Source organism: Pagrus major, chromosome 4 (assembly GCF_040436345.1).
Source record: "Pagrus major chromosome 4, Pma_NU_1.0".
NCBI classification, from domain to species: domain Eukaryota; kingdom Metazoa; phylum Chordata; class Actinopteri; order Spariformes; family Sparidae; genus Pagrus; species Pagrus major.
In genome coordinates, this window is record NC_133218.1 from 25,960,472 (window position 1) to 25,983,947 (window position 23,476).

At 40.5% G+C, this 23,476-nt stretch overlaps 1 protein-coding gene across 1 annotated transcript in view; it reads left to right on the top strand.

The window, feature by feature from the left end:
* furina (furin (paired basic amino acid cleaving enzyme) a) overlaps positions 1-23,476 on the top strand; it is an 86,453-nt gene that overhangs the window by 60,027 nt on the left and 2,950 nt on the right. The window contains exons 7-15 of the mRNA XM_073463777.1: positions 4,304-4,392; positions 10,362-10,534; positions 11,788-12,000; positions 14,493-14,593; positions 16,380-16,483; positions 16,728-16,845; positions 21,323-21,502; positions 21,616-21,740; positions 23,197-23,319. Of these exons, the coding sequence (XP_073319878.1) occupies positions 4,304-4,392; positions 10,362-10,534; positions 11,788-12,000; positions 14,493-14,593; positions 16,380-16,483; positions 16,728-16,845; positions 21,323-21,502; positions 21,616-21,740; positions 23,197-23,319 (1,226 nt within the window). The remainder of the gene's footprint in view (positions 1-4,303; positions 4,393-10,361; positions 10,535-11,787; positions 12,001-14,492; positions 14,594-16,379; positions 16,484-16,727; positions 16,846-21,322; positions 21,503-21,615; positions 21,741-23,196; positions 23,320-23,476) is intronic.

Genomic DNA, 23,476 nt, shown 5'->3' on the forward strand with positions numbered 1-23,476 from the left:
CAGAGTGATAATGGTTCTGCCAGCTGTGAGTATGAATACTGATCATGTTTTTGGCCTCGGGCCTGCAGCCAACTGTAGTCTGCTGTAACCTGAGTGAGGCTTTGTGTGTAGGATCTGCCATGGGGTTTCTGGCTGTAATCGGAACAAGACTTTACTGAAATTGCTCTTTGTTCACCATAATCTCCTATTATCACCATTACGTATGAAGCGAGAATGCAGGGTTATTGCACAATGTATCCGATACAAAAGGTGTTTTTAAAGTTCTCAGAGATTCTCTTGTTCCGTTTTCCAAGAATTGACTTTTTTTCAATCAAGATTGTGTTGAGAAGGCTTAGTGAAGGCAGGGAAAGGGTTTAAAATAAGAAGCAGACGTTCACAGTGAAACTGTGTGTTGAGATAAAAACTAACAGGTATGTGCCACTTAAGTCTTTAAGTGGACAGTTTGCATTATGTTGGTAATGTGGCAGACAGCCGCACTAATTGACTGCTGCTTCATTGAGTTGTTTTGGTTCGCTGGAAGCTTGTTTAAATTAGACTGGTGAAGTATTCACTCTATTAGTGTTGTGTGTGTGTGTGTGTGTGTGTAGACATGAGTGTGTCAAGTTTGATTAATTAAGACAGAGTGAAGAAGCATGTGATGAATTATTAGCTGCTTTACAGTGATATTGCAGTTCTGTAAAAAATATTACATTTGCTCAAAGCTGCTACAAGGAAGTTTCGTTTTTTTTGTTGATCTGGTGGACCCTGTGGAAAAAAGCAGTATGGGAACCATCACCTCCGATCTGGCTTGATCTGGTTAGCGCATGCATTTGTTTTGTTTTAAAGGAATAGTTCACTCTAGAATGAAATTCAGTCATTATCGACTCACCCTCATGCTGATGAGAAGTCCGGTGTAGTTTCTTATTCCTCAAAGTGCAGCTGGAGACCCGTGGGTGCACTTTGAGGAATAAGAAACTACACCGGACTTCTCATCAGCATAAGGGTGAGTCGATAATGATTGAATTTCGTTCTAGAGTGAACTATTCCTTTAAGATAATCGCATGGTCATTGCATCAAAATCAAGTAAATCTAATAAATGTTCAAACATATCTTGTTGCATAACCTGCCGTGATATCTGAGTACTTGACTCAGTCACAACAGCTCGCTTGAGTTGGTTCGGATAGTTGTGCAATGGTCGTTGAAAATGTTTAGGTTCACAGCATCAGAATGGATAATCGTTGTTTGTCTTAAGAAGTGGGAGCAATTGAGAGTGAAGACTTGCTCTGAGAGTCTGAGTCAGTGTGTCAGGCACATAATACAGCACTGATAATCAATCTGTGACTTGTTAACAACTGATTGAACAATGCTGTACTTGTAGTGACAGGAAGCTCTTTCTTCCTGCAGACAATGTCTGGATGTGGTTACACTTCCTGTGATGATCTCTTGCACCGTGCTGTTACCTCATTTAGCCTCCTCTCTAAATCCTTGGCCCCGAGGATGCATCCAGGTTTGGGTTCATGTGATGTTGCTCTCGTCGGGACATCAGATCAGTAGAATGGTGTTCATACAGACGTTCAGTCATGCCTTGCCCTCATTGTTAGAGGACTGGTGGCTCCCTCAGGCATCTCATTGTGACTGATCATCCTGTTGACAGATGAACTCACCGAGTCAAGGTTTCTAATTAACTGTGGTATAATTCTGCATTTGGGGATTTGGGCCGTAAACTATTAAGATCTTAACCATGGGAGCCATTTTTAATACTATAGTATGTTCAATGAACCATTTTAATGGCTTCAAGTTGTGTGTGTATGTGTGCACGTAATGTTTCTGTGATGAGTAAAGTCTTATTAAAGGTCGGCGCGAATCACGATTTTATTTTAGGTTGTTTAGTGCACAACATTAAATGTACAACATACTACAAATTTTGGGGAAGTAATTTTGTACTTAGGTTGGTTCAGTCTTGACATTATAATATAAAATAACATTTGACCTTTTACGTCATTTGCTGGACTAAACATTGTAGACTGGACTCACAGAAGAGTTCTGCTAATCGATAGTTGAATGAAAATGCCTTTGGTTAAACTCCTGTAAGTCATGTTAAATAAATAGCAGGGAGCAGGCTGCTTTCACAAGAGCATTTCACAAAAGTGTGTGACCGTTGATGCACTTTTCTTCACATTCTTATTGACCCGAACAGTGAGTGGGAGCAGTAAAAAGATATCTTCTTGTATCCATTTTATCACTCCCTGGAAAATCACTCCTAAAAACCTGATTATGCAAGAAGTTATTGCATAATCAGATTCAGAAACCCAGCGCTTTACCTCTGTAACAGCATTTGTATGCTGTGAAGCAGTCTACCGTGTAAGTGACTGTAATGAATGTGTCAAAGGAAGGTTTGGAAGAAGGCTTAGTCGAACAGTGGGGGTATAAGCCCGTGCATGCCCGGCATCCCACCACAGACACCTGAGCTGCTCCTGATTATCAGCTGCATCACAAACACGGATCCTAGAGGACATAATGACCCCAAAGTCAACACACTAGTCACTTCCAGGAATGTTGAGATAAAGTTCTCGGGAAAATTGTCCAGATGACATTTGTGTGTTTACTTTTGTAGATGTTTTTATTGCCCAGACGTTTGTCTGTGTAGCATCTGTTTCTGTTTTACTGACATATTGTGACACATAAGAGACACAGTGCCAGTGTTGACTGGGGCTGGACATTAACCTCCGCTCTCTCTGCTCTTCACTATGTCTAAAGAGATCTCTGGTGCCAGCAGATGAATTACAATACTCTTTTGTCATTATACCGGTGTGTTTAATGAAAGCAGAAGTCTTAAGGACTATTGGAATTAGTTAGTCAAATAAAAAAGGTTACGGCCTCTGTGACCTCTGACCTCTCTATTGTAGGAAATTCAATCCGGGGATTAATGATTTCTTTAATACTAATTTTTAACTGATACCGGCAGTTTTGGAAGGCAACTCTCGGATTGAATGTCCATATACTGACACCAGTTAAGGGATAAAAGTAACGATTGTTTTCATTATCAAGTAAAGTGTCTAAAAATGACAAGGTCTTTGTTATATATTTTGTTGAATTGTGTACTTACGTTATCCTAAATGTTTCCAACAAGTCAGCGAACAAGACTAGACTTAACATGAAGAAAACTCCAAAACTACCTTGTGTGTGAACATGTCTGCCTGAGTCACTACATGTTTTGTTTTCATAGAGATCCCCCTAGTGGAGAAAGTTACATTAGGAACATTAAATCTCCTGATTATTTTCACGATTAATTGTTAGGTTTATAAACCAATCAAAAAATTGTGAAAAATGTTTATCACAATTTCCCAGTCAAAATAACGTCTTTAAATAGCCTCTTTTGTCCAACCAGCAGTCCATAATCCAAAGACTTTTCATTTACTATCATTAATAAAACAAAGAAAAGCAGTAAATCCTTATATTTAAGAAGCTGGAACCAGCAAATGTTTGACATTTAGCTTGAAAAATGAATGAAATGCGTCAAAATAGTTGGCAACTAATTTTCTTTCGATTGACTAATCGTTGCAGCTCTACAGCAGATATATTCTTATGTGTCAGTGAAGGATATCTACTGCTTGTGTTTTGATTCTTGTGTTTTTTCTGGTTTGTCTGCCTTCATGGAAGCTTGCTGTTGTAGATAGATAGTGTTCCTGTTGTTTCCTGCTGGCACAGTGTTGCCCAGGCTCCAGCATTCCTGTCTGGGAATGGCTGTGCTCCAGCGGGAGTTGCATCAAGGTTTGAAGGGCGTTAAGGGTGCATATCCATCTGGCAGACCAGGGGAATGCACCTGACTGGAATTTGATGATCAGCCCCTCTGTAGCGGCTTCTTGGATCTCTACACTGTGGTGCCTGGAGCTAGATCTTACTACAGAGGCTCAGGCTCAGTGAAGGAGCCATTGTGAAAACGGCAAATCTAATTCACAATTTACTCTGTGTGACGGTAGTATGTCATCTTATTACCCCTTTCCCCTTGACATGATTCAGGCCTTGCAGGCAGTCCAAGGTTGGATAATGTACAGTGGTCACTCTTTGGCGAGATGTTTACCTTTTGGATAACTAAGATTTGTTTAAAAAAGAGTCAAAGCAAAGAACCTGTCTCCATGAGTTTGTTTTGTCTCAGTCTGCAGCTCAAGGGAACATATTCTTTTACAAGCAGGCATTGATAGACATGTACACTACCTGTAGGTATATATACAGCAAAGTGCTGCATCATTAAGTAAATGACACTTACAAGGATAAGAAGTTTCCCTAAAACATGCCTCTCTTTCTCATTCTTCCTCCTTTCCAGGCATGGAACACGATGTGCAGGAGAGGTGGCAGCCGTAGCCAACAATGGGATCTGTGGAGTCGGTGTTGCCTACAATGCCAAGATTGGAGGTACAGTCAAATAAAAAACAGAAATTGATTTGTTCTCACAATCTTAGTTTCATACCTTTTTGACTGCCAGAATAGCTGAAGTACATGTTCTGCAGCGCTGGTGTTATTTTTAGTCCATTTCCCGGGCACAGCATGCCACTGAATCTTTCTGAGCATCCCCACAGTTGTGATGTGGATTGCCAATGCACTGTAAATGTGTCGGTTTGGCATGGAGTAACAGTATTGACAGTGATATGCAGTCCATGAAATGGTTCGATGCTGTAGTTTGGAATCTGTGTTACCGTATTGTCACATTTACTGTTCTCAGCTCGTATACAAGTAAAAGCAAAATGGCTGATATAACTCACTTCTAATGTTCCATTCTCTGAGTATCTGCTGTAAATTGGTGGAGACAACATATCAGACACAAGTTTCAATACACAGTCAAGTACAAAACCACCTCAACGTGTAGCTACGAACATAAAAACTAACTATGATGAATTAACACTTCTTTGACAAAAACATTACGAGCTCCACGAGGACAGGGTTTATTCCAGAGCTGCTGCTCTGGGTTGCATTAGATTGCACAGATGTACCTAATAAACTGTTTCCAGAGATGTGGTTGTGCTGGTGGCGTTTCTAAAGAGGTAAAAGTAAAAGATAGATCAGGGCCTCTGTGATTCTTTGTAGTTTGTTGAAGGCAAAACGCCCACTTTAAGATTTTTTCTGAAGCCATGTCACAGACAGGCTGAAGTTTGATCACCAGAATACACGTTTGGCAGGGGCTCGTTGCCACCCTGCTGCGATGTTGCCCCCCCCCCCCGCTGTTCTCATGCGACACTTGCTTGATACTTGTGTCACTGTGGCCAATGAAATTTCATCACCCAGAGTCTGTTACAACCTTTATGTGCTTGCAGTGTGTTGCAGAGTTTTACCTTCCCGTTTGTATTTGAGAAAGTCCAAACTCCAATGAAGTAAATACTAAATACTTCACAGTTTACTTTCATCTGACACAATTTATTAATTAGTCTTTTCACAGAAAGTTAACTGGCAACCTGTGATACTTTTGGTAATCAATTATTTGCTTGTCATTTTTCAAGGAAAATGCCAAACCTTTTCTGGTTGAAGCTTCTCAAAAGGGAAGATTTGCTTCATTTTTAAAAACTATTTTCTAACACAAATTTTCTCACTGAATAATCCATTAAGTTGCAGTGCTGATAAGTGAGATGGGAAACTGAGAAAGAGATGTAGCACGCCTGAACTTAAACATGATTTTTTAACAGGCGTTTGAGCATGCTGTTCTGGTGTCAAGGTTTAAATTCGCTCAGCAGATGAGACACAGACTCAGAGGAACAGTCTTACAGATGTTTGCCTGCAGTGCCACAATAATGGCAGCGTTGTTTGAAAACATCATGGTTTAATAATGAAAGATTATTATTATTTAAGAATATTTGTCTGCGTCAGAGACGCACAAACACACAGCAGAATCTGCCAAGAAGATAGACCATCTGAGAGACGCAAAATATTGTGAAATATTAATTTGTCTGTGTTTTAAAAAAGATTTTTGCACCCTGATGGGTTGTTTTGCTTCTGCCCACAGGGAGGGAACAGTTTTTCTACTTTCTGTTCCCATTCTTCAAAAGAAGCTTCAGAGGTTTTTCGATATTAAACAAAACAAGAAAGTTGTATTGTATAAATGTTGTATACATTTATTTGAGTTTCAAATTGAGCCAACCTGAAACGGGCTCTCAAGATTAAAGTTGCTGGTATGGTCACATTGCTTTGACATGTGCACATGTGTTTTACATTTGTGATTGCTTATTTCTTGTTTCTGTGCTGAGGATGTAGGATGTAGCATAATGATGTACAGTCCTTTTAACTGTCCTGTATGCCCTCTCTCATTACCTCCCTGCTTATCTCCAAAGCCTCCTGTCTACATCTTGCTCTCATAAAGTTTAAACCCATCAGAATAGTGCCATAACTACACTCTTTATGATCAGTCCAGATGGCAAGTGGGAATATACCACATGGCATTCAGCCGTTCTATCATAACAAGTTGGCTGTGTGTGGTCATGTAGGTGGAGCAGGAGGCGGCCCGTTGTGAAAATCCTACACATGTGCTTTCATCCACACTCAAGGCTCTTTTCCGTCAGCGGAATCAGAAACTAAAACTACAACAAAATCTAGAAGCTACAAACAAAACCTTTTGAGTTTGTTTATGTTTGCTCTTTCACGTTACTTTGAGAGCGGTGAAGGTTGGGTAAAGAAAGTGAAGAGAAAGAAGTGCACTTTCTGTGGCACTGCTTGCTTTACAAAGATAAACTTTTCAATCAGAATCCAACATTTTATTGCCTTTGAGATTACCGTCACATATCAAAACATGAAGACTTAAGATAAGATTTGTAACACTGATAACATTATGCCGCGAACATTGTAAGATAATGCAATTACTTCAGACAATCAAGTCTTATTTTCATAAAATCATAATTTACTTGCTCAAAACTTAATTTCAAGCTTTCCTTGTAAGGATCAGGTTTAACATTTTGCCAAAAACTTGCCAAACATTCACTGAACATTAAACTGATGCATAAACAGCAAGTCCAGATGGTGCAAGTCCTTCAATAGCTCTAAACAATGTGAAGCCTGACAGACAAATGGCTTTCTCCAAAACATCGGAAACAATAGTCGGGGGCCCTGAAGCCAGTGCATCAGGTCCAGCTCATTCATTTTGATGGCCAGGGAGAATATATTGGAATGACAGAGTGCAGATGGAGCAGTGCAAATGCTTCTGTGACTTCTCATTTGCCCAGTTGCCCCCTTGCCACCTGCTGTACTGTAGCTCATTATTCAGCCAGAAGACTTGTCTTTGAAATATTTCCAGGGTAGCTTGAAACGCATATTGGCTGGCTTAGATCTTCAGATATTCACAAGTTTGTCTGAAGTAAAAAAAAGTCCTTCAGGTGAACCAAAGAACCTTCTTTTTCTACAAAAGTACAAAAACCTCAAGCACTGGGTGTCAGAAACATTAATTTTCCTTTTGTTTCATTTAGTGCCTCTCCCTGCAGCAGGTTGTTTCAGTCAACTTGCTGATGATATTTAAAGGAACAGTCCAAACATTTTGGGAACTATTCTTATTGGCTTTCTTGCCAAGAGTTAAATGTGAAGAACAACACTACTCTCATATCTTTCTGTGATAGAAGAATATACAGCTTCATAACAAACCACATCTAGTTGGTTTCACACTTCTGTGTTGAAAAGACAAAATAGATCTAATGTGTTAATAATAAGTGAGCTTTAGAGGTGTTTGTTGGTGGATTTTGTTACATTTGGACTAGAGCCCAACTGATACTGGATTTTTTAAGGAGTAAAGAAAAATGATGTATCGTCCTATATTCTTTTATTCACTGAATATATACACGAACACACATTTTATGCAATAATCCCTCAAATGTGTATCTCAAATACTTGTGACGAAGGTGTGTACATAATAGAGGCAGGATATTTCAGTTAAACAATAAACGCTATTGTTCAAAATGAAATCAGTTCACCAAGACAGTGAACTTCTCTTTGAATTTAATAATTACCACGAGCATCTTTTTCTACATAATGTTCTGTAAAAAAATGTTTTCATATTGGCACATATATATCTGTGATAGGCCAATATTGGCTCATAATATTGGCCAACCAATATATATCAGACGGGCTCTAATCTTGACAGAGCAGGGCGAGCCGTTTCCCCCTGTTTCCAGTTATAATGCTAAGCTAAGCTGACCTAACTGACTGCAGTTTTATATTTACGGTACAGATGTTAGTGGTATCAATCTTTTCATCGAACTCACATATGCATGTTTTCTTAAAGTTTAAACTTTTCCTTAAAAATAAGCTCTGATATCTTGATTTTTATTATTAAAAAATGTTTTACCAAGGGTACACCATTTCTAGCAGTTGTTCTAATTTTCAGTCATTTGTTAAAAATACGATATCTTAATGCAATGTGACCGTTAATGTGCCATTCGTAACTCATAACATTGACAGGTTCATGATACTGTGCTATGCATTCAACCAAAAACTGATTGAACCTTGATGTATTATGAACCTCAGTCTCGGGTTTGTGGGATATTTTGGGATGGGGACTTGAGATTCTCGAGTCTCCGGTCCTCAGCGAATCACAGAAGTGCAGGCTGCCATGGAAACACTAGCAGCTCAGTGCCTGTTTGATGCTTTTGGAGGACTTCAAAGAGTCAGTGCATGGTTGCTTTAACCCATATAGAGCAGCATTGAGCAACCTGACCTGAAATGCATCAAAGGGGGAAATTAGTTTGTTTTTTAGGTGTCTTTGATTTCTCACCACTTTGCTGTGAAGGAGTGTTGCCAGAAAACCTTCTGAACTTGAAGCAGGAATAATAGGTTAGGAAGACCTCCACACTCCCTGTTTAATTCTCCTGCATTGTTTTGTGTGTGTTTATATTTGATATCTGGTCCAGCACTTCACTAAAGACCACTTGAAATATCTGAAAAGTGAGACTCAGTTGAAACCTACCATTAAACATTGGCTGAGTTGTTAACTTCTGTTAAAATAAGAGCAAGTCTGATTCAGTGCACACTCAGACAGGTAGAGGAAGACAATTAATGTTTTCTTTGTTTCTTTATCTGAATTTGAAGTCTGCTCACACTTGGGGATGCAGTTCCCCCACAATGCAATTGATCTCATTCCATTTCTTTTTTTTTTTCCTTTCAAAACGGCTCAAGCACCAAAGCAAATCAACAGAGATAAAGTTGATTTAGCATCATAGATGGATGGATTTACAAATAATGAACACCAGCAGCATGTGCCACAAAAGCTGTACAAATACACATAGATGAGGTACAGCATTGCAAACAGTTGTGTAAATATGCTAATCAAACAACACCACAGCATTGCTTTGTCCATACACATGTCAAACTTTGCTGAACACAAGCACACAGTCAGGAAAACCTACAGAGCTGATGAGCCAAGCTCCAAAAGAACAGGAATCCTGGAAGGGTTTCACAGCCTGCAGTATATTTTGAATGTTTCAGTGAATTACTTTTTAGCAGTAAAAAAAAATACTGATTTAGCATCAGGCTGCTATAAAACTGCATTTATAGTGGTCGTTTAAAAAAATCAATGCAGCACATCCAGACATATCATCTTTTTTATTCCACACATTCCTCTTCCTTGTTAAAATATGACGCCTACATTACCGACAGTGCAACCCGACTGGGGACACTTGAATCAGAGATTTGGGTGTGCTATGCTAGTAGCGGCTAATGTAGCCTCTAGCCTCAAGCGAAGATGGGGAGTGGGCTTCAGAGGTCTGTAGCTCACTTCTCTCAAACTCTATGCGCACAGATTTTCATTTGATTTTTCGGAGCCTACTAGGTCCATCCAATCCCAAAAACAAGAGCAAGGAGAGTTTCACCTGCTAAAAAAAAGACCTGTGGGATTATCCCGATCACTTCTAGGTGTGTTTCAGGATGTTAGTGGTCCAGTTTGATACGCTGTAAACTATACTGGAACCACATTAGAAAGAAGTCCACCAAGTGCCCTGAACTCCTGAACTGCGACTGGCAGTGCATTTAGGTAGGGAGTAGGGACACATACACACATCACGTCAGGAAAGGATGCAAAAAAATGCAGAAAATCGAGCCTGATCTGAAAAAAATATTATGGCCAATGAACGTTTTGGAGGTTGTGTGTGAACATGATTGACACCACATGAGGTAGTATTTATTTAATAACCTGCAGCATTTTCGGACAAAAGAAACAGACTTGGTGTGCAAAGGCCTTTACACAGTACACCCATCAGCAACATTAAAACCATATTGAATAACTCGTTTTACAATGCAACAATGAATGCAATTACAATGCAATTAACCTTTTATTATCATAGAAATAGTATTTTAGTACTTAGAAAGCCTTTCTGTTGTGTCTCTGATGTGTGTCTGTGTGTGTATTTGTGTGGGTACAGGTGTGCGCATGCTGGACGGGGAGGTGACCGACATGGTGGAGGCCCAGTCTCTCAGCCTAAATCCTCAACACATCGACATTTACAGCGCCAGCTGGGGCCCGGAGGATGACGGCAAAACTGTAGATGGACCTGCCAAACTCGCCAAAGAAGCCTTCTTGCGTGGAGTTACAGAGGTGTGTATGTGTGTGAGTGTTTGTGAGACAGAAATTATTTACTGCCTGTGTGTGGCTTCCTTTCAGCAGACGGTAATTGAACTGTTTAAGCATGAGAGGACACAAGCAGGAAGAACAAAGCGGTTTTTGACCCTGACAATTAGGAATGAAAGGGAATGTCCTCTAAAAAGCCTCCAGGGAGGAACATCTTGCAAAATGAATAGAAGCAGCACTGACAGAAATTTTGTATGAAAAGTTTTTTATTTTTAATATATTCATTGTTAGTTGAAGGACGCTTCTTAAACCGCCAGCTCATCTTTTATCTCTCAGCCTTTTCATTCATTTGGCATGAGGTCTGAAGTGTTTTTAAGAAAAATCAAAGTTGTTTTTTTAAAATCCAATCAAGCAGTTACTGGAGCTTTTGATGGCTTGACAAGCATTCCTAATCAAATGCTCCCAAACAAATTCCTCACTATATACATATAACAGAGAACAAGAGTTTTTTTGAAGGGGGGTAATTTTGAAAGCTAGCCTGTCAGCATCTGACAACATGGCATTCTGAATATAAACCAAAAAGAGGGCCGTGCTGCCGTGTAACCAGCCCCGTTGTTGATAGCAGCACTTGTTTTAATGCATGAGACAGTGTCAAATATGTAAAATGAACAAGTCAACAGATTAATAAGCATACAGATCACACCCGAGGCTCTTACATCTGCACTCCGTGAATAAACACATCCATCCAGCTAACAGTGACTCTTGTTATAGAGCGGCAGGATTCAAGGCATGTGCCATAAAGCTGATTGGAACCGCTGACACTGACACTGACTACTAAGATAATTGCCACAGTGACAGCGCTGTCAGATGGCAGTGTGGGTGGTGCATAGCTGGGTTTGATCAATGCAGAGAGAGACGGGTCCACTCAATACAATAAAGCAGCTCTTAGATGAAAATTATTGCACTTCAAAGCCTGAGAGCTTGGATGATTTATCACAATGAGCTGTTGTCATATAGTGCCTTTTTGTATTGCATTGCTGTCATGCGATATTTGGCTCTTTATAATTTACTGACTGACCACACCAGCCTCAGTGATGTATGCTATGTTTTAATGGACCCTTTTATAAATGAGCCCTGAGATTAATTTGCCCTCCCATAATTGGGACTTCTATTAAAGATTGAATGAGATTTTGATCCAACAACCAATAGCTTGAATGAGAGAATGAAAGGATCTCTGGCTGTCCGTTTCCATTTGTCTAAATGCACTCCACCTTCTCCAGGGCCGTAATGGTTTGGGCTCCATCTTTGTGTGGGCTTCTGGGAACGGAGGGAGGGAGAAGGACAGCTGCAACTGTGATGGCTACACAAACAGCATCTACACCCTGTCCATCAGCAGCTCCACCCAGAACGGCAACGTCCCCTGGTACAGCGAGGCTTGCTCCTCCACCCTTGCCACCACCTACAGCTCGGGGAACCTCAACGAGAAACAGATAGTGAGTTGTAGTTGCATCCAGTGTCTCTTCTCTCATTCTCTTCCTCTCCTGGTGCTTTTTTCCTTATAGCAACACTTTAGTTTTAAAACAGTCTGATATTATAATTGGTGATGAATCAATTAGTAGAATTAGCAACAACAGTTCTGATTCATTAAAGGTGCCCTGTGGAGTTTTCTTTTTGAATTCATGTCCTTACTTTTCACTATTATATTTTTACTTACAAAAAAAATCATCAGCTAGAATGGCACTCAGTACAGCGCACACATCCGTCAAGGCCCAACAGTCCCCTTTAATTCAATCAAGCCGAATCCAATATCAAACTTGATAGCCCTGTATCACTCTAAATTTCAAACAACCCATAACTACTAACCATAATTTAAGATCACCTGATCTGAATCAGATTGTACTCAGTCATAGATTCCAGCCACCTTAATATGCCTGATTTTTTTCCCATCAAGATCCATACATGAACGAAACGAAAATGTCAAAAAAGAGGAATCTTTTCTCGCAATGATAAAAAAAAAACGTGAGAAAAATCCCTGGATCCGTCCCTTTACCGGGATTAGCACCAAAAGTTTATGGGGTCTATTCTGGGCAGAGACCCATCCTCCATCCAAGTTTCATGGAAATCTGTTCAGCAGTTTTTATGTAATGCTGCTGACAAACCAACCAACGAATAGACATAGGCGAAAACATAACCTCCTTAACCGAGGTAATAATGATCATAAGAATAAGCAATCAGTATTACACAAGTATGAAATTGAACCCAGTTACATTGTTACATTTAGTGAGCAATGTTTATAATAAAATACCAAACAGGTTGCCATAGATAATGATAATCTGACACGAATAGTTTATCCTTTTAGTTGCATTTTCAATGTCTATAGCCCCTTTGGGAATGTGATTTGATCATACTGTATACATGCATATCACAGCAAAAAAACATCTTAATTATCAATTCATCCACCAATTAGTTTCTTGAGCAAACTGATTCTTCTGGTCTGTAAATATTATTGTTTTAAATGTCTTGTTTTGTCCGACCATCTCTCCAAAACGCAAACATGCAGCTTACTGTCACAGACAACTGGGAAAACCAGGTGATATTTCACAATTGAGAAGCTGGAGCCATGGATTTTTATTTGCCATTTCTGCTTTACAAAAAACAACTTAAATGATTAACTGATTATCAAAATAGTTGCTGATGAGTTTTTTATTTTTTTATCTCAGTGGGACAAATTGAGTAATCGTCTCATTTGTAGCATTTGGCTCGGCAGCTTTATTCTGAATGTTGTCTGAACCACAGAACGACTCCTTCATTCTTTCCTCCTTTTCTTCAGTCTTCTTCTTCTCCACCATTCATCCCGTCTTGGACCATTAAAATTATTACGAATAGTGAACGGCTGAAACTCCATCTGTTGCTGCTTTATATTCTCCTCATAAACTCAAACACACACACACACACACACACACACACACACACAGAGTCTTTCTTTCTCGAGCATAGCTTCGAGCAGCCAGACCAACTGGACGGACAGCTTATGACATCTCTGTGACATGTGGCTGGTCCCTTAATGCTCCAGTGCTGTACTCACTTAATTGTGCTGTCACTCATGATCCCGGGAATGAAGAGATGGAGAAGAAGAGAGAGGGTGGAACCTCTGGGGTTATGCAGGAGTGAATATCTTAATTCTTTCAGTTTCTGATTTTTAATTTTTTTTTATTACACTTAAATCATGCCTCTCTTTCAATTTAAAGTGAGGGATATGGGAAGCTCCTGAATATGTAATCGGACCATTAAAGTCAGTTCTGCCAGTGCATTTAATATTCTGTTTAGTCCATGAAAAGATCTGTTTCTGGAAGCTCTGCATTGGTCAGCACAGAGCGCAGAGTTTTGAAGTCTTATTCAGATACATATATTCACTTTCCCTTTAGGATTATACCGTGGGTGAGTGGGGGCTTTTCGCGAGGCAGTGTTTTGTAACCTTTATCCTCCCCATGATGGGTTTTGATGAGTACAAACATGCCAGTTCTGCACCGCCTCGCTATGTATTCATGCAGCTACAGAAATTCACTCCCGGGAGCTGCCCAGTAGAACCACATCCTTCTGCTGAGGGCTGCTGAGGAGATCTCCACTGGAGCAGTTCGATCTAAAAAGAGTCTCGCTCAAAGACACCTCACTGCTAGTCGAGAGGGTGAGAATAAGTTATACCATTTCCCCGCTTTGATTTTGTAGCTGGTCCAGGGAGTCTTGCTGAGGCCTTTTTTTTTTTTTTTTTGCTCTCTGCTTCTTCTGACCATTGGGCGATATCTACCTCCAGCACATACAGCAGAAAGAATTGCGTGAAGCTGTCAGGTGACATAAGTCTAAGTATCTTGTGATTGTGAGAGATGGACCAAAGTTATCAAACTGAATTTAAAGAATAATTAATGTTTCGAGAATATAGTTTTGTTGAAATTGTCAATTTAAGCACCGCCGTGTTCTTCTTCTTTAGGTGACTACAGACCTCAAATCCAAATGCACGGACTCCCACACAGGCACCTCTGCCTCGGCCCCGCTGGCTGCTGGGATCATCGCCCTCGCCCTTGAGGCCAAGTAAGTGCTTATCACCCTTTTTCTGAGCCTGACCAAAGCCTTTCAATTCTCTTCAGCAGTACAGCCTCATTCTAACCTTCCCTATCTGCACATTTCACTGACTTTCATTGATTAAAATCATTTAATCCAATGCAAGAGAAAACTGTTAAATATAATTTGTACAGAACAAAGCGAGCAGTAATTATCCCAGAGAAAGATTGGTCGTTTTCAGCATATGCACATATATTCAAGTCAAGGTAGTTTGAATTAATTACCCACTATTATAGGTTTCTAGCATGTGGTTTGAAGTTTCTTGACTGTAAATTGGTCATTAGCAGCAGTAGCAACAGGTGCATAGACCTTTTAGAAGCATGATTATAAATTTAACACTGTTGTTCTAAATCAGGCTTTAACCACCCGTGCTGCATGTATATGCATCAATTCTGCTCGATTATCCCATTTTATGAATTACTTTTTAACCTTCTGCATGATAGATTTTTGCAGTGCATTTAGAATAACGGCACAATTTGATGTAAGCACTAATCACTCTTATCCGGTCAGGCAGCACTAATGGAGGGGCAAACACGGCACAGAACAGTCCTGAAAATGAGTAATTAGTCTCTTGGCTAAACAGAGCTGGGTGATAGAAAAAGATTGCAATTAGGAAGGGATTTGAGAAAAAGAGAGAGAAAAGTGACAAACTCCTATGCTTTTAGTTTACTTATCCACAATAAGAAGACAAACCATTTTGAGTTCAACTTAGGCGTGACCTCCTTTTACCCTTTTGTTGAGCCTTCAAACTGTCACAGCTGCAGGCAGGAAATGCACTCAACGCTTTGAAGGTTTTCACTTTATTTCAATTTTGCCACTGGGTAGAAATAGAGTGCAGATATACTGTAATTCAGAAAAGCATGCGAGTGGTACTTCATTGTATTCTGCATTTAAACAGCTGTCCACCTGCAGGTTAACAGGGTTTTTCCACTGGCACTTTTGTCCGCGCCGATTTGCATTTCCATGATCAGTTTTACCGGCCGAATTGAGCCCCCTATTACCTCCTGAAAGCGTGTGTTGTGATACTAAACTCCTATTTGTGCACGAAGCCTGAGAGAACAAAGTTTTTAACTCTCTGCCTGTTTAGCTCCAAGTAATTTTGTAGCTTCTTACTCAATCTCTGTGGTTTGAAGTAGTTTCCCTCCAGTGTCCTTGTTTGTACTTTCAGACATCTGCTGTATTATACCCTTCCATCTTGTTTGCTTTCAGCTATTTTGGGAGTTGTGTGAAGTTCCTGCTGGTGAAAACCATTTCCTGATTTAGGTGCTTCGTAATAAAAGCCTTGAAAGACTTAATAACGAGGGACTTTTATTGTGAAGATTTTATAGGAAATGAAATGTTTGTAACAGAATTAGCAGGGCTTTTGTTGTGATGACTCTGTGATAATGCGATGAGGTAGAGTGTTTACAGCTGCTCCGTTGACTACTGCAGAAGACAAGTACGTCACATGTTAAAAACAGACCTTCGAACAGGTAGCCCTGTTGTCATGGAAATGCAAATCCCTGCTGCGCTGGGCTGATGTGCTGAGTCAAACTGAGTCAAGCAGAGCCAGCACATGTGTATGGAAAAGCCCCAACTGTGGGACGGATTGTCAGACATGTCTGTTTGATCTGTTTGAGTGCCTCAACTTTTTAAGAGTCTCACCATGTGTTTCCCTGTGTGTGTGTGTGTGTGTGTGTGTGTGTGTGTGTGTGTCTCCTTCTTTCATGTGGCTGTGTGTGTCTCTGTGTGTGCCTGCCATATACACTTGTTCCAGTAAAAACCTGACCTGGAGGGACATGCAACATCTGGTTGTACGAACTTCTCACCCTGCCCACCTGCTCACCAACGACTGGAGAACCAATGGCGTTGGCCGCAAAGGTACAGAAACTCCTTCCAAGTTCTGCTCTGCCCTCGGCATTTTGCTGATGCCTTTGAGGCTCATTAATATGTTATACATCTCATAAACTTAAATTGGCATTGGAGCACAAAGTGGGTTGCTTGAAAGCTTAAAATGGCACACACACTGTGAAACTGCTGGTCTGTAAAGTTGGAGCTGGGAGAGTGAGGATGCTGCTCTCAAGTCGACATTCACGTTTCCTTTTTTCTCTCCCTGTCTCTGCAGTTAGCCACTCGTATGGATATGGTCTACTTGATGCCAGTGCAATTGTAGCACTGGCACAGACGTGGACCAATGTGGGGCCACAGCGGCAATGTGTGATCAGCATGGTCTGTGAGCCGAGGTGAGTCCACTACACAGACACACACACTCACACACACACGCATGCAGCTCACAGAATTTGTTAAGACCCTGATTACGAGTGTCTACACATATTAAAGCTGTCGCTTAAAAAAATGGTTAAAACTAATTAGAGCTAACAAGCAATTTGTTCGAATTAATTTAAATGCAGCACACGTAGCCTAATCCTAAACTACACTGTAGAATTAATGTTGTTCCCGTCCCTCAGAGTTCCTCCGCTGTCTCCGCTGCCACACACGTGACAAGCCAAAGTTACAGTGAGGCGGTTGCATTTTACAAACCCTGCAAACAGCCTTATCTTAACTTCATCTGTGTCGAATCCAAAATCTTTCCTCACTTTACTTCTCAGATGGTTTGATGTCATGTTTATCTTTTTTAGCACTTTGAGCTCGTTTTCTACTCTTACTGACAGAGCAACGGGGCATTCAGGGGTCAGATGGACATTTGAGGAACGCCCCCTGCTGGAGTACAAGTAACAGAATGTGATGTACCACAACATAAAATATGATTTACAACCTAATTTATAGGATGACTATTCTAGATGTTGAAACGTCTGTTTGATTGTCATCTGCAGCTCTGGAGGAAGCTTTTCTGAACTTTGACAAAAATAATCCTGAATCCGTGGCTTTTTTTTTCTTTCTTTTTTTAAATATTTAATTTAATTTAATTCGGGCAAGAACACATAAACACATGACAATATGATGACATACAATATATGTAATAGTTAGTTAATCTAATTAACAATACAAGTTAATCATAAAAATAAAAAATTCATAGGACAATTGGACTACTAGAGCATATTTTGTCCTGTTTTGTGTTGTGTGAATAGAAAATTGTCGCTGGCTTTTTGGCCAATGCACGTGTAGATGTGGTTGCGGAGCCCGTCAGGGTGAGAAATCACTCTTGATTGGCTGTTAGTAAATCAGTGCACATGAAGACAAATGGGAAAAGAAACTGCAATCCCCTTGAGCCTGTCGCTGTACTGTAGTATCCATGAACGGTTTCTGTTTTATCGCCCCCACCTCTTCGCCAGTGTCATTTTTTTTTCTCAGAATAATTCTTTGATCAACCCAACCGGTCAAGGCAGATGGCTGCCCACCATGAGTACGGGTCTGCTCTGAGGTTTCTGAATGTTGAAAGGCAGTTTTTTCTCGCCACTGTCGCCAAGTGCTTGCTCATGGGGGAAATGTTTGGTCTCTGTAAATTGATTATTTAAAGAGTTTGGTCTTTGGTGTCATGAGGTAATTTTTGTTGTGAATTAGCCCTATATCAATACAATTTGACTTGAGTAGAAGCGGCTACAAACGCCTGTTTGTATATCTTTAGTCCGGAGTCTTCTGGTTACCCCCTGAATGACAAATACAAACTACAGCCACCTGGTGGTATGGAGAGGTATTTCCTCTCATGCATTTGATCGTTGGCTGTAGTCTTTGTGGTGTTTTTAAGGGCAGCTTTTTAGTGGAGACACAGGTGACGTGATGCAACGCAACAGTCTGCCTTCGTCAGCACTTGTTCTCTGATGTCGGTTTGTTGTGTCTGTAACTCAAACTTACGATTAAAGAGATCTAATGTGAGGGGAGGGCCTGGGTGTTTAAGATGCAGTGAGCGATATGAGAAATATAACAGAACACAGGTGTGTGACTGAGCTGTTGATCCTCTGCTGCATTGACACGTTACATCTTCATCTTCAGCTTGGCTCGGGGCGCCTGTTGAAATGTTTCGTGTCACTGGTTTGTGTGTGTGTGTGCAGAGTACTTAAAAAAGAAATAGTAATTTGTCAACTCGTGTGTTCACTCCTAAGATTCAATATTTCTCCTCAGCCATTTTCTTCATCTTCCACCTAAACACTCCCTGACATCTCCTCTTCATTATGCGCACCCTGTCACTTCTCTCGCTGGGTTTGAGGTTTCTATCTCTTTTATCGCAGCTATGAGAGCCCAGAGCAGATGGTTCGAGCGTCTGGGAGCAGCAGTCGAGGCAGGTTATTCAATTTACATTTAAGGTGTTTAGCTGACTCACTTATCCAGAGTGACTTGGAATAAGTCAGCAGGTAGGCTTTCAGTGTCTTTCTCACTGTCAATTACATCCAGTGATTACATCCGAATCATGATGGGGTGTCAGAAAGGACACATTTCCAGGGAAAACTGCAGCACCACATCATTATGACCATAACTACAATCATTTTGCTAACCTCACTTGTGTAGCAGTTGGATGATAAATGAAAAGCTGTGGCGTTTTGTGTTGTTCTGTCTATCGAAATATTTGTTTGTGAATTTCAGAGCGACCGCCATTTGCATATCATTGATTTGAAGTCAACCTTGATTTTACATTTGGAAAAAGCTTAAAACATGAAGTCTTTTCATGTGTCTAACCAAATAAGTTACAGGATGCAGTATTTTAACACTGAATGTGAAAATGAGATGTGTCCACACTTTGTTCTTAAAGACTTAAAAGAGAATTTAACAAACATTTTATTGCAAACTGCAGTGAGTTCCAAGCTCAGACGCAGCTCTTCAAAAAGTGATTAATGATGTGAAAAACACCCTGTTCTTTCTCAAGTATACTCACCACCAAAAATGGATGGCAAATCCTAAGGTTTGGCTGCCTCCCAGAATATTTTTTGGGTGGATGTGTAAAGCTTTATACACCCTGGTTATAAATACACATTTGTGTCTCCCCAGGATTATTGCTGTAAAAAGATTTAATTAAAGGAATGTTCAATAAATGATTCCAAATATGTAATTGGTGCGTGATTGTGATGCACTGGAGAGGATCTGCTGGAAGCTGCTGCGTGCCAGGGACAAAACAAACTGAACCAGAAATAATGCTGGTAGTGCAATGCTGGTTTGCGCTATGTGTTGGTGATGCTAAACCGAGAAGTCTTTTACATGTTATCTATGATTTTCAGCAATAGTTTTTACCTTCAAACTGAGGCGATTTTTTTTATAGCATGTCACATGAAATGTTAATAATAGATAAAGCCTTGTTTCCACCAATTAGTCCGGTTCAGTTCAGACCAATTACTGTTCTACAGTGTTTTAACTTAGCTTTTTAGTATCGGATCAGTGTGCAAGGTACCTCAACAGAAGGGTAACGAAAAACAGGATGGTATGGAGCAGTTCTTTTGCTACCATCCACAACTTTTGTCGACGAAAACGCAAACAATTGTGTAACAAACTGAACTGAAACGGACTGCTTGGTTGAAACGGGGCTTTTGTGTTGTGTCATGATACTGGAACTTCTAACTTCGATATAATACCTTGTAAAATATCAGTTTTCAATACCATCGACAATACCACAGGGACAAACTGACACAATATTGAGGGCATAAAATGTCCTCAATAACAAGGCTTTTGAACAGCGACTAAGTTAATTTAGTCATAGAAGAGTTGGGGCGATGTGGGCAGTGAAAGTGTCAACTCGATGCAGCTGGTACTGGTGAATTGATACGGCGAAAAATTTGTATTGAAACTATTTATAATAGTCAGAATTGATAAGTATCGATATTTTGATACTTTTGACAACACAACACTAAATGGAGCCAAAGTTTTCGCCTTTCTTTCCTGATCAGTTGCCCTCTTTTACTTGTTGATTTCCCCACTGTGACTGAATAGCAAATTGCTTTTTAATAGGTTTGTAGCACATCCTTCTCTCCATCCGTTTTGTGTGTGCTTGCAAAAACAGAGGCCTGATTCCAACAGTGCCACACATTTTGCTTCACAGAACTTAAATCTCAGACAACTATGCCACAGCATTCAACTGGCAAGATAAATCAACTTCTGTAGCCGTTTATATAAATGTCCATTTTCTCCTCTCATGTTTTCTTGCCCTGCTTCAATGCACCACAAACACATGTATTAAAATAGCCCAAGCATGCAAATGTTCATGTATCATCAAAATAATGCGGGCAGTCCCTGTATGACTTATTGGCATCTCGAAAAGTGCTGCAAATTGACCTTTTGAATTTTACCATGTGAGGCTGCTGTAAAGGTCAAATGCATTTATGTAATCTTTAAATGCAACATGAAACATTTATCAGACTGAACCTTGAGGGACTGTGTGTTAAAACGGCGTGACGGTTCAGTGATCACAACGTGTTTTCTTGTCGATAATTTGGCCACCTCAGTGTCACTAAAACCTTGCCGCCTTTCTCCTCCTCTGAACTGTTGTGGATGCATGTTATCTGTTAAGCGGATTTAGGAGAAGAATAAAAAGAGGTGGTTTACTTCCACAAAGTCTGTGTCGCTTACAGGTTCTGAGACATTAATCCTGTTCAAGGCCACGAACTATTCAACCTTCGCAGGCAGGGAGCAAAAAAGTCACACTGACAGTTATCTGGAGTGTAGATTATCCTCAATTCAGATCACTGCCAGGAACGATTCCAGCAGCACACACCCTACAACTAATGCACACGGCTACTTAATGTGTCTTCTTTGCATGTCTTTTGTCTTGTTTGACAGAAACATTGGCTTCCATTTATCAATTAACAAGAGTGTGGACGCCTGCATCGGGACAGACAGTCACGTGACCTCATTGGAGCACGTCCAGGCCCGGCTCACCCTGTCCTACAACAGGAGAGGAAACCTGGCTATCCACCTCATTAGTCCTTCCGGTACACGCTCCACGCTGCTCCACCCCAGGTACACACACACACGCACGCACACACACACACACAGACACACACAGACACAGACGTACAGTACAAGTTGGCAAACACAAACTGTTGACACTGCTGTGTGTCGTTGTCCTGCAGGCCTCATGACTACTCGTCAGAGGGTTTTAATGACTGGGCTTTCATGACAACCCACTCTTGGGATGAGAACCCCACCGGGGCGTGGACACTGGAGATCGAGAACGTGGCAGGTGCCAGTGACTATGGTGAGACATTTTTGTTGAGAAATTAACATATTTGGTGAATGTTCGTGTGTTCATATCTAGAATTCTGCAGTCCAAGTTTTATTTGCCTTTTGGCCATATTTGAGGTAGAGCTGCTAACTAATGATTATTTTCATTTTTGATTAATCTGTTATTTACTTTTCAGATGAGTTGTTTTGTCATTAAATTGTTAGAAATGTTAAAAGTTGTCCGTCAGAGGTCCAACAATCCCAATTAGGCAGATTCATAAAAAGTTTATTCTGTGTTTCTCCATCCATCTCCCATTGACTTCAGTACAGCTGACTGGCACCAAAGAAAGATTCTGTGAAGTAAAGACCCTTGGCTGGAACCAATAAATATGGTGTTTTTGCTTGACAAACAACTAGAATGATTAAAATAAATCTTTCTCATGTACTTTTCATTCGATTGACTAATCATTTTATTAATTAAGCGGCAACAGCAGGAAAACAAACAGCGACAAGATCGCTCAAAGCCAGGCAAAAACATTAAATCAAACCAATAAAGTCACATAAATTCTTATATCCCCATGGCCTAATAACACAAGTACATAATTGAAAATCAATGAGACATAAAACAGAATACTAAATCTTGATTCTTATATGCAAAGCAATGGCAATATTATGACGAAAACTTGAAAAATAACTAATGGATGGGGTAATTATTGGAAGAAAATGCATAAAATCGACTAATTGGCGAATTGTTTCAGCACTTTTTTAAATAGTAGTTGAGCAATACAGACAACGAAATGCAACTTTAAGTCCTCAGGTGGATTTAAACTGGATGTGTTGCGGTCACCTCACCTGAATGTTAATCAGCATGTTGAGTGTATTAGTCTGTTCAGTCTAGAGTTCAGCTCGAGGGTTACAGGTTCGGTGCCAGGAGATTAGAAATGAAGTGGCTACTGCACCCAAAGTGCGGTGCCCTTGTTCTCTTCATAGTAGCTGACTAGCTCTGCAGCAAATAGCTTTCTTCTAGCAGAGAGCATGATAAAACAGTGGAGGGAACACTTCACTCTTCTTGTTTACACTTGGATCATCTGCATCTGGACGTAGCAGGTCCACCCACAACACAGATATGCAGAAGCCAAGAAACCCACAGAAAACAGATGCAGATACATGTGTCACACCTCCCTCCTCATTAAGGAGAGATTTGCTAAAGCGGAACCTCTCACAAGGCCTCCACACTTGAGTGAATCCTCTGGGATGTTCACTTTATAACGCTCCAAAGAGTGAAATCACACTGTCTTTAAATCGAGACTCATTTCAAGGAGTCATTTTCTGTCACTTTATGCTGAAAATTCAAGCGTCTACAATGAGAAGAGGATACATTTACAAAATCCACCCGAGGGAGTGTCGGAGTCTTACTGTTTTTGACAGGCCTACTTTTTCTTCCCGGGTTAATTTCAGTTTTTATCTCTGTCTCTATCTCCCACGCTCAGGCACCCTGACCCAGTTCATCCTGGTGCTGTACGGCACCGGCACACCATCCTCCAGCTCCTCTGACGAGCCTCAGCCTGGCAACGACAGCTGCAAGACCTTGGACCTGAGGCAGATATGCATCGGTAAGAGTGGTGTGTCTCGCCCCCAGTTTGTTCCTCACAGGATGTGATTGTCACAACAGCAGAGGAGAGGGAGGGTAATCACTGAGTCATGCTGAGATATGACATGTGGAGTAGCCTGGTTGTTTGGAGGGGAACGGGGTGAAATACTGGCATGTGT